The 14,750-nt window shown below is 35.8% G+C and overlaps 1 protein-coding gene across 14 annotated transcripts in view; it reads left to right on the top strand.

The window, feature by feature from the left end:
- The window catches only part of LOC588152 (rho GTPase-activating protein 35), a 110,399-nt gene that overhangs the window by 66,972 nt on the left and 28,677 nt on the right, over positions 1-14,750 (top strand). For 7 of the 14 annotated variants that reach the window (XM_030993096.1, XM_030993095.1, XM_030993092.1 and 4 more), the window contains 3 exons: positions 6,111-6,182; positions 12,023-12,082; positions 13,920-14,089. In XM_030993096.1, coding sequence (XP_030848956.1) covers positions 6,111-6,182; positions 12,023-12,082; positions 13,920-14,089 — 302 coding nt within the window. Of the gene's footprint in view, positions 1-1,587; positions 1,663-2,728; positions 2,849-6,110; positions 6,183-12,022; positions 12,083-13,919; positions 14,090-14,750 lie in introns of all 14 variants that reach the window. The other 7 variants (XM_030993082.1, XM_030993089.1, XM_030993085.1 and 4 more) reach the window with 2 other exon arrangements.

The raw sequence follows: 14,750 nt of genomic DNA, 5'->3' as shown, positions 1-14,750 counted from the left end.
TTACTCCTATGATTTATTTCTATTAATTTATTTGCATAAAGTTGCTTGCAATAATCATTACTATTTGCATAGGTCATTAAGCTTCTGATCTAATTAGGCATTCTCAATAATAAATATACAAATAAATAAATAAATCATAGATAAATCATACGTTTTTACAAAATTGAATAATGAATAAATGAATTAATACTTGAATATATTAGAAATAAATATGGAATAGAAAATAAATATAAAATAAATAAATTGATAAATATTCTAAATAAATAATGGGTAAATTAATAAATAATTAATTATAATGCATGTATTGTAATCAAGTCATTATGACCTTCCTTGTTCAATGGCCATTAAATTCTCTTAGGGTCCCTCAAAAATTAAAAACGATGCATGTCCAAATTTTAGTTTTAGTGAATAGATCTTTCTCACATGTAGCTCCCATGACAGTTTGTATGTACATGTAGACACAGTATCTTGAATTTTACATTCTTTCCAATCTTGCTAAATCATTTCCTACAACTATTTTGTTAGAAATATAGTTGATTGAAACTCTAACTTGCTATATCAAGGCTTGATATTTCATTATTTGTTTTTCTATCCTCAATCCTAACCTTCATCACTTCTTCATGAGCTGTTATTGTTCATTCAATTTATTTTAGAAAATCATTGAAATTTGCCTACTAACAATAAATTACAGTATTCATAAATGGAATAGCCTCTAATTTTGTTGAGGGGTATGTATATATGGATGGATATATATATATATACATTCACATACCAATTCAAACATCTATATATGCAGTGTATATGCATGTCTTTGCAAGCAATGACATTCAAAAATAAAAATGTATTCATATGTTTATGTTTTTTACATGTACAAGTACATCTTACTTGTAGTAACAGACTTCTTCACATGTATCATTGCAATTATGAAGCCAAACAAAGAAGGCAGAATTGTGTTTCATTGTATGACTTAATTCTAGAAGAAGGTGGTATGAAAGGAAAAGTTAGTTACTCCAGATGAATGAAATAAAGAAAAGATAGTAAAACTGATCAAACACAAAACAAACCAAACCAGTAAGAACCAACTTCACACACTTTCTGCACTGGATATGGCTTAGCTAGTTGGTCTCAATAACTTGTGATTCAGAGCCTTAAAAATTATGCCAGATGCATGAGAAGAAAAAAATTCTGCACACACTGTATCCATTTCAGATTCATGACTGGACTACGTTTGGTGCTAGGAATTTCTGAAAGCGAAAAGAAGGTTTAAAATCATTTAAATTGGCGACACAATGAGAGATTAAAAATCATTGTTTTTCTATCAAAATTTGACATTTTCATCTTACCCAGGCATGAATATTGTTTTCAGAGACATTACATTTTATTTTCAACAATGTAGCAATAGAAGTAAAATATTATTGCTGCCAGTGTGACGAACAGTATCAATTGTGATCAATTTCGGCCAGAAAAATAAAAACCTGTCCTGAAGAGGTTATTATTCATTTCAAGGTACATTTGTAAGCCTGTGATATGATTCTTAAATCATCTTCAAGCAGATAATGAATATTCAATGTTTGTTCATGACTGTAGACATGTATGCGGTGGTTGACAGGCAACGCAAGCCGGCCGAGCAAAAGCCGTCTCCGGATGAGCCGCCCCCAGACGGTCTGTTTAGATCTTCATTTTGATTTTTAATCTCATTAATCTCTTACAATGTAGTTCTTTATCTTCATCTAATCTCACTATAAATCTTCACATAGCAACTTAGATATCTCTCTGTAGTATATAACATCCTCTGTTTAGAATAGATGTTGATGTGATCTATCTAGACTATCTAGACTTGCCAGTACAGTTCTACTTCTAGCACTTTCTCAGATAAATGTAGGTAAATACATGACACTGACACTGCCTTAAACTAGTAAGTACTGGTTTCAACTGGTTGAAACTGGTTTATTTATATGTCATGCAGACCTACATGAACATGAACACTGGATGATTGTAGAACTGACATGTATTTCACACTGACACTGATGTTCACCAGGGCATCGTTTCATGAAACCATCATATGTACTAGTTCAAAGATATCCTATTCAAACGTGTATAATAAAATCAACATGTGTTTGAATGAGATTTTGCAGAACTTGTACTTATGTCAGTTTCACAAAACGCTGTCCAGTAGCACATGGTTTTCCTTGAGATTTTGCCAACACTTTTGGCACTGATCACTTGATGCACATACATATAGACTGTGTTTTGCACTTGTGTAATTTGACTCCTTCAATACACTGGGTAAAACGTGTACCAGATGAATCGGCAGGTTTTGTTCTCATACTTTTTTTTCTTCTATCTCACTTTATCCTTTTTTGTATGATATCGAGAAGAATGCATGATGTGTGGTAATTTCTTGTAGCTTGTTATTAGCTGTATATTACCACATAACACCTTAACGTATAATATACTCTTTACATACAGTCAAACCTGTCTATAGCGACTGCCCAAGGGAAACATAAAAACTAGTCTCTGTAGGCAGGTGGTCTTTGTAGACAGGTTCCTTTAGTACATGTTTCAATGAGAAACAATTTTCAAGGGAAACAAAATGTGGTCTTTATAGACAGGTGGTCACTAAAGCAGGTTTGACTGTACTTACATACTTGTAAAAATGCTTGTAAAATGTTGAGAATTCATCTTTAATGTCCGTGTACCTACAACCTTTGACCTTTATCAAATTAAGGTGGGGAGTCAGTGTACGGTGTTGTCGACAAGAAGCGTGACAGAAAGGCGGCCAATAGGAATTTAGGTGGTCGCATTGTAGACAGACCTGCTGAAGTCCCTGAAGATTCTGGTTTTGGTGGTAATTTAATTTGATTTCAATTTCAACAAACCAAGAAGAAGACAAAAAATCATGCAGCATTCATCAAACTTTCTTTTCTAAAGATCAAATGTATTCTATGAAGTCTTTGGATGAAAACTAAGCAACCAAGCACTAGTATAATTATAGAGAAAAGACAGATGGTGTGCGCCTGCTTGAAAGAGAGAGAAAGAAAGAGAGAGAGAGAGAGGAGGATGGGAGGGGTCGAGATGCAATATATATATAATAAGTTCACCTTCCCTTTTAAAGCATGCAACTTTTCTGCTCCATTTTATATATAACTATCATCACTGCCTGCCCATTTTAAATATTATGAACATAATACATCAAGTTCTGTTCTGCTATTTAAATTTTAGTTTAAATTTGATTTTAAATTTCAAGCACTCATTAGTTCTTTTAATACACTTGTACTATTGCTTTAAATTGCTATCTTGTTCCTTTTTACTCTGCATACAATTCTGTTGCAACCTTAAATCCATTTAGAGCAAATATAGAAATAGGAGGCGAGTTGGCTCAATCGGTAAAGCGTCTGCCTGACGAACTAAAGATCCCGGGTTCAACTCCAACCTAGGCGGATGACTGAAGCCTACGTTGTGAGTTAACGTGCCCCTCCCCTTGTTCATAGACGCAAGCTATTTTAAGTGGAAAACACTCCGTCCCTCGGATAGGACGTTAAATGAAGGCCCCGTGTAGAGAAGAGTCACTACCTTTGCACTTTAAAAACCCACTTCACTATTCGTATAAGAGTAGGGGGAAACTCCAGTGTAGTGGTGCACCTGCACACACCTCAGTATAGTACGATAATACTCTGTAAAGAGGTCTGTACGCAAAATGGAAGAAAAAGAAGAAAGAGTAAAAAAGAGTTATATATAGAGAGAGAAGAGAAGAGAAGAGAGAGATATGAGGTAGAGAGGGGAGAGTCCCTTATTCTCAGGTACTCTTTATTTACTATTTAATTTCTTTTGGAACCTCAACTTTATTTCAGTATTTCTACTTCATTTGCTATCCACCTGCTTTCACATACATCCTTATGAGTTTTCACGTATTCTTTTCATTTTTTTCTTCAAATTCTGCAAAGTTTCTTGCGAAACGAAGTACACCATGAAAATTTAGAATATCCCTTGAGATGCATTTTAGAATTATTCTCATCATAGTATAGCCTGTCACCTAATCACCTGGAAAAAAAAGGATATTTGCTTCTGTTAATAGTGAGAGAATCTGATTTTCATGTATACATTATTGAGTGTGCTATGAACTTCGGCCAGAAGTCAGCCATTCGTTTAACAACTGAATTATTCATATCTTTACTAATTTTTGTAATTTTAGAATTGATATGTCCTGATATATAGTTTTTGAGAATGTGACATATTACAGCTGAAAATTATACAAAATAGACTGTATTCCTAATTTTTCTGTGACAGGTATGAGTCAGACAAGGATGGCTGTGCCTGAGAAAACCAGTTTCCAAACCAGTTCATATGCATTCAAGATATAGTTAAAGTTGCTCATGCGTCGGTTTATAGAGGGCAGCAAATGGGCGTACACATGGGAGTGTCATACCCGTTCGCTCAGTGTTATGTAGTGATCGCCAAGTTGCCCACTTCACAAACGACTATATACCCACACATGAACATCTTTAAAATGCAAAAACTATTACAGTACCATTATCTGAAACTTATGCCAACACTGGTTCTTAATTATTCGCCCATGCACCATTGCTGTTAGTATATACTACATTTATCTGTACACTTCTTGGTGTTCCTATAATGTTAAGAAACTATGTCTTTCTCACAATGCATCTTGTATGATCGTTTTCTGACATACAGGTTAAACATTCTTATTTTAAACTCATGATAATTCACCTTGTAAGACTTTTCTCGGATTTCTTATATTTCTGCTTCATTCTTTGAAATGTCTGAATATTAAAATGTTATTGTTTAAATAACATTGTCATGGTTAACACTGTCTTGCATGCGAGTAATGTACACATACCCTTTTTAAGCTGTTGAATGTTTTAATGTTACTAACAAATATGCCTTAAAACATTAAATGATTGAACCCTCTTTTTCAAATTAAGGATTAATGATTTTTTTTCTTTGTTATGATGTATTGGTAAGTATATTTAATTGTGCTATCTGCTAAAGTGATTTCTTGTTGTATGATATGTGTTCTGGGGGGTGTTTCACAAAGATCCTAAGTAGAACTTAACTCTAAGTTGGACTTAAAAATTATGGACAGCCATTGGAGTCTTTAAATGAAATATATTCAAAAGCAGAAATTCAAGTATTTTAGACTTTTTATTAATTCCACATCCAGAACATGAAATCTCCTTGATGATAGAAAATATGAATGATTTCAATAAACAATGAATGCCTTTCAAAATAACTTTTACAAAATATTTTCAAAGATGCTAATGGCTTTCCATATTTTTTAAGTCCAACTTAGAGATAAGTTCAACATAGGATCTTTGTGAAACACCCCCCAGATACCATGCATTGTATTGCATGTTTGATTTGAGCCAAAATAAGTTTGAATTCACCTGCAAACAGACATCAAACAAATTTCAGATAGGACTTTCACAGGCCTGTTATCCCCCATATCTGAGGACTCCACTGCCCATTGAATAAGTGAAAGTCTTATGTGATGGCATTGCAAAAGACTTGTGGAGTCATCGGGTCATCACGTCAGGTTGGGTGGTCACGTTACCCGACCTTTTGTGAAAAACGGGCCCGTTCATTCACCTAAAGTTAGGGTAATGTTTGTGAATCTACAAATCTCATCTACAAATGGTCTGGTCCAATTTTCCTGACACTTTGTGAAAACCCTACAGCAAATGTACGAAAGGCCGCATCGTTAACGTGCATTTTCATATGATCTTCTACTTTCGTTTCATGAAGGGTTGTGTCACATGACCACCCGACTGGCCACGATGACCCGGTGATTTTAAGTAACCTTCTATATTAAAATAGTACCTGTATGTTGCCCCAGTAAAACAAGTAATTTTGAATTACGTTTTGCTGTCCATACAAAGTGTAAGACTAGGCATGCTAACAAATGGGTGTGAAACGTCACAATTTTTTAAAAATAAATCAACGAAACAGGGTCAAGAAATCTGCTGCTTGTCATGGTTACTACCTATTTTTCCATCTGCACAAATGAGGGTACAAAGAAGAAAAAACATAGGATTGATGTTTGGTTGAAATGTTTGTTGTTTATACATGTTAGTTTGAATCTTTGTAAACAGGTCTTTACGCGGCAGTAGACAGGGGGTTCAGGACGTCCACGCCAGATACGAATCGCCCTATGGAAGGCTCAGGTTAGTCCCATTAGTTCATTTTTTGTGTTTGTGAAGAAAGAAAAAAGTGAGTTGAGTGTGACTAGCCACAGAAAACTCGTAAAGAGTTCTTTAAAAATGGAATTATTACCTCTCAGGAAGTTTTGCCTGTATTAGGAAATAGTGATCAAGGAATCTACCTTCCTTTTTTAATTAAAAAAAAAATCTCTCTCTCATCTCTCTGTCTTGGTTTTTCCCTCTCTCTCTTTTTCCCTCTCTTGTTCTCTATCTCTCTCTCTCTCACTCTTTCTCTCTCTGGTGAAGGTTCATTAATGAGGACTTAAAATTTAAATAAGTTGTAGCCCTTGTATCATGAAACATAGTAAACAAATTCACAGAGACTGAGCTGACTCTATTGTTCAACATTTCTTATGATAAGCCTTCAGCTCGGACATCTTGTTGTCTCTTCCAAATTTGTTACTTAACCTTTTTGACTAAAAACCATATTTGTGTAAATGTATGTATAACCTTCCATGTTAATATTACATTATATGTTGATGTCGCTTCTTTCATTTCATGTTTGTGCATTCTACCACAGCAGGTTATTAGATGTTTAACTTTGAAGTAAAATCCATATTATGATCAACAAACATCCAAATGTTTTATTACATTATATGTTCACTGCTTCATGAGTTTCATCTTCTTACATTATTTACACTGGTGTGGGTGGGTGTGTGTGTGTTTATGTGTATAGGGTTATGGTCTTGAGTAAAAATTATATTTGTTTGCGTACATCTATGTGCATCGATCCTTCCATGTTAATATTACATTATATGTACACTGCTTCACAAGTCTCATCTTCCTACATTTTTTACATGTGGGTGGGTGTGTGTGTGTGTGTGTGTGTGTATAGGGTTAGGGTTAGGGTCGTTGACTACCGGTAAAAATCATTTTGGCTTGTGTACATCTATGTGTATCCTTCCATGTTAATATTACATTATATGTTCACTGCTTCACAAGTTTCATCTTTATACATTCTTTACATGTGTGTGGGTGGATGGGTGTATGTATGTGTGGGTGAGTGTGTGAATGTGTGTGGGTGCACAGGCAAGTGGGTTGGTACCGAGAACACTCATAAGAACTGCATCTTTGCTTTGACGACCACTTGCAAAATGAGGATGTCCTCGGTTCGAGAACACCGCAAATTGTTTAAAATTTGAGACCCTTTTTTTTTATAGGGGTACGGTTATTTAATTGCTTTATTTGCACAGAAAACAAAATAGGTCTGTGGTTATGCAGTACATTTCTAGATCATACTTGAGGCGTTATATTTCTACAAAATTGAGTGTCCTGGAATATGTAATAAGATACTGATTTGTATTATGGGTCCTAAATTTACAGCACAAACGTGTATGTGTGGTGTATTGTGTGTCATGTATTTGTCACCCTTGCTTTGCATGTTATGTTATGATGTCGCTTCTTTCATTTTATGTTTGTGCATTCTATCACAGCAGGTTATTAGATGTTTAACTTTGAAGTAAAATCCATATTATGATCAACAATTATTCAAATGTTTTACTAATTATATTATTATGTTTGGGGAAAAACAAAATATTACATGCAGGGTTTAAAGCCCCACTGTCCTACTTGTAGCTACTTGCTCCCTCAATATAGAAAACTTCCCCAATCGGTGCCTGCTGGTCCCTCGTGATCCTCTTTTTCTTATGTTAGTTGAGAGCTGAGTAAATGAGATAGCCACCTGTCAGTGACCTCGCTGTGTGGTCTAATCCCTTCTGGCCCAGTAGTATTGACAGTCTTTAAAGGGAGTATTATTGATTAGTTTGGATTTTGTGGCTGTCCCTATAGTATTGAACTCACATTTTGTGAGAGATTTAAGTTTGAAATGTTGAATACTTCCTCTTGAATACACTGGATGCAACCCATTTAACAACATATAAAGGCAACTTTACAATGCAAACTCTTTGTTTTGTATGTTGGTTGTTTCTTTTAAATTATTTGTGCAATGGGACAGGGAAAACTTGTATTGAGTGTAGTTGCATGATAAAACTAGATCAACATCTAAGAATAAAGGGAAATGCAATTCTCATTTACATTACATTAACTTGCATGTAAACATTTAAAAAAAAGTTAAAGATCTATCTGGACAACAGAATTCCAATCACATCCATTTGCAACAAAAAGCGTTATTTATTTGCAAAAGAACTTATCACATATTAAAGTCTCTAGTTTATAGCCTACATGTATCTTAGCTACATCTAAAAAATATGCTTTTATTTTTTAAACACCTCCACAAAATAAATCATGCATCAATTCCAATTATTTTGTTTGCTTCTTACTTCATGATAACAATGATACTTGATAGCTGTTTATAGATAATATTTTTTCTCCAGTTTTTAAAAGCATTAAACATTAATAAGCAAGAACAAACATCACAATATACATAGATTGTGAGTTTATTTAGAAGTTCAAAGACATAGTATGAACTATGTGCGTGAAATGACAAAATGAGTACTGTTATTGTTGCATCTCTGAAACATTAACCTCTTTTACATATTGCAAAATGAATATCTAAACTAAGAAAGGAAGGATTGGCAATCCTTTCTCTCTTATTTTATATAATCATATTATGTGTATGTAAAATAGGTTGAAAGGAATAACGGTCATGCTGCTTAAAAATCACTTGAAATATTTGTGTGTATATTGTGTTAAACTTTCATTACAAAGTAGTTATACAAAAGAGAATACAAAATAATGTTTAAAAGCTGAAAAATATTGAAAAGTTATGGCTTAAGCTACGGTCACAAATGTTCGTACGAACAATTTGTTCGTACGAATCTCCCTGTTTTTCCATGGTCTTCCCGAATGTCCATGGTCTGAAAATCGTTCGTACGGCGTTCGTAGCAGTTCGTAAAGGCATTTGTGACCGAGGCTTTAAGGAATATAGGTGGTTTTTTTTCTGTTCACATTCCGCAAATTATGTTATGATATTTTGATTCCTATGAGTTGACATTTTCTTTGAGTACGCTGAAATAACTAACACACATTAAAATGCATTAAATTTAAGTTTTATGCTCACATATTGCAGTATATGTATATGAATTTATCACATATAAACCTTCACATGTCAAAACTGCCTTCAATCAAGCGCAAGTAAAACACACTAAAATGCAACAGTTGTAGGTGTTATTTGCTTGTCATTCTTGGTCAATATACATGTAGCATCACCATCATTATTACATGTATAATGATCATATGAATTAATGTTGCCTTCAACGAAGCATAACTAAATATAACACACTAAAATGCATCATTTTAATTTGTGAATAAAAGAAAAGATCACCATTATTTGCCACAGCTTTAGCAGGTCATTCACTTTCACACTGTGCGATAAAAAAAAAAAAGACCAGTTGAGAGATAGCATACGTACAAATGACCCCTGCATAGCCGCAGATCTTTTAAAACATGGAGAAGTCCCACTTTGTGCATTTAAGATTGAACACTGCCAAAGTAATTGAAGAGCCTTATGAATAACTTTTGTTTGTGGTCTCAAAATTAACACTTCCACCTGTTTATCATATATTGATATACCATTGGTGCATAAATTAATGATTACATAACTTTCATGAACTGGTATGCAGTATTCTTCTTAATGGGTCTTTAATTTTTTGCAAATAACCTTATCTGGCCTTGCGCATCTGCTATCTCTGAACTAGCACACATACGGTCAAGAATAATACCGCAGTCGCACCAAAGAGACCGACACCAGGACCCTGTTTCACAAAATTTGTTATCAATGACAAGTTGCGAAAACTGTTATAAGCTACTGAAATCGTTGCATTTGATTGGCTGAGAGCAAATTTGTTTTAAAAATGTGACACTTACTATTGATAGCATGTTTTATGAAACAGGGTCCCAACCGAACAATCTTTTGCATTGCCTACTATATTAAACCAAAAGTCGATCGGCTTGAAGTAGGTGTGGGTTGGTTTGGCAGTGTGGCTGTGGGCCCTGTTTCATTAAACTTGTTATCAATAGCAAGTTAAAAATAGCTATTATAAGCTACTAAAATCATGGCATCTGATTGGCTGACAGCTAATTTGTCATAGAAGGTACTTAACATTTGTTATTGATCAGAACTTTTATGAAACAGGGCCTGGGTATTATTCAAAATGAAAGATTTGTTAAATCTACAGCTGTGTTTGGCCAAGAAGAAAGATGGAAATTACCAGGTCTTGCTCCGGATGAAGAAGAAGCAGAATCTGAGGGTTTGTACCCACATGTACATTTCTAAGAAATCTGAAAATATTCCTCTTTAAAAGGCCCTATATAAATCCAGTTATTATTAGTTAGGCATCATGGAAACTCGTGCTGGACATTTCTAAAGTCCCTCGCCCTTTGTATGGGGGATGCCAGGGAAAGATGCATGCCAAAATTTCTTAGTTATTCATAATATTATTAAATAAAAAAATTATGATTTGTAATTTTATTTGTCATGCTTTTGAAATCGTGATTATTAAAGAAGTGTAATTTTAAGAAATATGAAAAGCTACAAGATTTTCTGCATATTATTTATGTTTCAACTGCAAAATTAAAAATGAGTTTTATTTTGTTGAAGGAAAAGTCATGCAATGTTTTTAATGAAGCAAGCGAGCATATCATATAAATATAACAACACAGGAACATGTAACAAAAAACATATTAACTTATTACCATCAACACAGATAACAACTAAATTATTCATACCCTTACCAATTATTGTAATTTGTAAAGTAACGATATAACGTTTATGTCAAATAACTGCCTTTATAAAATAATGAAGCCCTAATGAAATGATTGGTTGAGAGCGTACATGTGTTATTTTTCCTTACACATAATTTTACTAATGACTGGTCATATTAAACATAATTTTATAAAATAAATAATACACATCATTTTGTTAGTGCATTAGTAAAATAACCCACTCTCGATACCTTCAAAACAGTCCAAACTCCCTCGGCTATCGCCTCGGCCGTGTAGACTGTTCCAAAGGTACCTTGTGTGGGTAATTCTTACTGATACGCTCACTGCTGTGTATCATTTGTATAAAGTAGACCAGAATAAAAAGTCTCATTTTTTTTATCATAGATGTGTGTCGATAAAATTCCCAGGACCGTTCCAATGGAGAAAAAAAAAATTCACATCGCCAAAGTCAAACAAAATCAATCACTGACAAAGCACGCATTACACACTGATTTTGTTTACACAATACGCCATTGGTGGCCCTGTAGTCTAGACTTGCTCGCGCGCGCTCCACGATTCTCTCTTGTACTAACCTTTCTCCCTCTCTCTCATTCAGTTTGACCTATTTGTTGTTTTGTACTTCCTTGATCATACAGAGGTTATGTTTTGGACGATCATGTTCATTAAGTGCAGATACATGTTAATGAGCATGTACATTTGTGGGTTATAACAAGTTAAGTTATACAACAAATGGAAATGGAAAATTTAAGAAAGGCAGAGACATAGAATAATGCCTTAATGGTCACATTTGTAGAGTGACAGAAGAATGGTACAATCACATAATTATGAATTTTGTCATGTTTTATGTATGTGTTTGTTTTGTCTGTGTTTTAATGTCTTTTCATCCTTGAATCCGTTTAACATTTCTTCTTTCCTATTTGCTGTCTTTGGTTCTGTACAAGGAGTGACTCTTAATATTGTACTAACAAACATCCCTTTGTTCTATTGTTGTCACTGTTGCTATTTAAATGTGTAGTGCAAAGGGTATTCCCCCCTTCTCTCTCTCTCTCTCTCCCTCCCTCTCTTTTATATGCACATTAAATAACAATCACTTTTTTTCTCACTCACATGATGTTTTGTAGGGATGATAGATAACGTGCTATACGACTCTTACAGCAACCAAAAGTCACCGGCCCAAACAGGTACAGTTCTTTTATATTTTTGAACTATATAGAAATAAAAAATATAAATGATTGATGCCAATTTGAAGATGGAAAGGTGTTTAATTTAGATCTTAAGAAAACTCTGAGCTGCTATTGGTTAATTATTGATCCTATATTCACCCTCTGCCCTGCCATTGGTTAATGATCGATCCCATATTCACCCTCTGTCCTGCCATTGGTTAATTATTGATCCTATATTCACCCTCTGCCCTGCCATTGGTTAATGATCGATCCCATATTCTCCCTCTGTCCTGCCATTGGTTAATGATCAATCCCATATTCACCCTCTTGTCCTGCCATTGGTTAATGATCGATCCCATATTCACCCTCTGTCCTGCCATTGGTCAATGATCAATCCCATATTCACCCTCTGTCCTGCCATTGGTTAATGATAGATCCCATATTCACCCTCTATCCTGCCATTGGTTAGTGATCAATCCAATATTCACCCTTTGTCGTGCCATTGGTTAATGATCAATCCCATATTCCCCCTCTGTCCTGTCATTGGTTAATTATTGATCCTATATTCACTCTCTGCCCTGCCATTGGTTAATGATCAATCCCATATTCACCCTCTGTCCTGCCATTGGTTAATCATTGATCCTATATTCACCCTCTGCCCTGCCATCGGTTAATGATCGATCCCATATTCTCCCTCTGTCCTGCCATTGGTTAATGATCAATCCCATATTCACCCTCTATCCTGCCATTGGTTAGTGATCAATCCAATATTCACCCTTTGTCGTGCCATTAGTTAATGATCAATCCCATATTCCCCCTCTGTCCTGTCATTGGTTAATTATTGATCCTATATTCACTCTCTGCCCTGCCATTGGTTAATGATCAATCCCATATTCACCCTCTGTCCTGCCATTGGTTAATCATTGATCCTATATTCACCCTCTGCCCTGCCATCGGTTAATGATCGATCCCATATTCTCCCTCTGTCCTGCCATTGGTTAATGATCAATCCCATATTCACCCTCTTGTCCTGCAATTGGTTAATGATCAATCCCATATTCACCCTCTGTCCTGCCATTGGTTAATCATTGATCCTATATTCACCCTCTGCCCTGCCATCGGTTAATGATCGATCCCATATTCTCCCTCTGTCCTGCCATTGGTTAATGATCAATCCCATATTCACCCTCTTGTCCTGCAATTGGTTAATGATCGATCCCATATTCACCCTCTGTCCTGCCATTGGTTAATGATTGATCCCATATTCACCCTCTATCCTGCCATTGGTAAGTGATCAATCCGATATTCACCCTTTGTCATGCCATTGGTTAATGATCGATCCCATATTCCCCCTCTGTCCTGTCATTGGTTAATGATCGATCCCATATTCCCCCTCTGTCCTGTCATTGGTTAATTATTGATCCTATATTCACTCTCTGCCCTGCCATTGGTTAATGATCGATCCCATATTCATCCTCTGTCCTGCCATTGGTTAATGATCGATCCCATATTCCCCCTCTGTCCTGTCATTGGTTAATGATCGATCCCATATTTACCCTTTGTCCTGCTATTGGTTAATGATCGATTCCATATTCATCCTCTGTCCTGCCATTGGTTAATGATCGATCCCATATTCACCCTCTGTCCTGCCATTGGTCAATGATCGATCCCATATTTCCCCTCTGTCCTGCCATTGGTTAATGATCAATCCGATATTCACCCTTTGTCATGCCATTGGTTAATGATCGATCCCATATTCACCCTCTGTCCAGCCATTGGTTAATGATCAATCCCGTATTCACCCTCTGTCCTGCCATTGGTTAATGATCGATCCCATATTTGCCCTCTGTCCTAGGCAATTCCATGACCTATGCCACAGTGCCAGATTACAGAACGTCGGAGGAGCCGGAGGAAGGGATGCAGGATAACCCCCTCTACACCGCCTTTAGCCCCACCTTCAGCCCCACCCCTTCTGAGAGTAGTAGACAGAGGCAGGAGCCACCACCTATCGCGCCTAAACCAGGGGTAAGTATCTGCACCCTTGTGATCATTAGCAATCCCCATTTCTTAAAGAAATAGACACCTACGGTTGCAAAAGTTGTGTTTCTGTCCCTGAGTAGGGTCTGATCTCTAGAACCCCACCCCCTTTCACGGACAGGAACCAGAAGACACACTGTTCCAAAACGAGGGATACATATGTCGGTGCACTCTTTCAATGACCTTCCAGACAGGAACCATAACCCACCACTCCCTGGCAACTCAGGGGTACATCTCTGCACCTATTTGACCATTAAACCCCCCTACCCACACTCCCACCTCACCCCACACTCTGTTATTAAGTCATCAATGGTTTTACAAGTTTTTATTTTGTCCTTAGGGTCTGGGTATTCCCTTGTGCTTTGTGTAATGTAAGCGCACATGTAAATATGTTGCTTTATCATGCAAAGCCTGCTTTAAGTTATAATTTGTTGGTGTAATTTCTATGTCAAATGGGATGGATTTCCTTTAATGGTATATCTGGAGAGCATTAAAATATATAAACCAGGTTTTGCTATTTTTGTGGAGATGTGTTAGAATATCGTGTAGCTATACCTTTCCCTCAATACTAGATAATGCATATTCTTGCTGCTAATATGGTAAAGGGCTATTGAGCATATCAGTTTTTGCTAAACTAGTCATGATACCG

The sequence above is a fragment of the Strongylocentrotus purpuratus genome, unplaced genomic scaffold (assembly GCF_000002235.5).
Source record: "Strongylocentrotus purpuratus isolate Spur 01 unplaced genomic scaffold, Spur_5.0 spur5_scaffold_20, whole genome shotgun sequence".
NCBI classification, from domain to species: Eukaryota; Metazoa; Echinodermata; class Echinoidea; order Camarodonta; family Strongylocentrotidae; genus Strongylocentrotus; species Strongylocentrotus purpuratus.
This window is presented reverse-complemented; position numbering and strand designations above follow the sequence as displayed.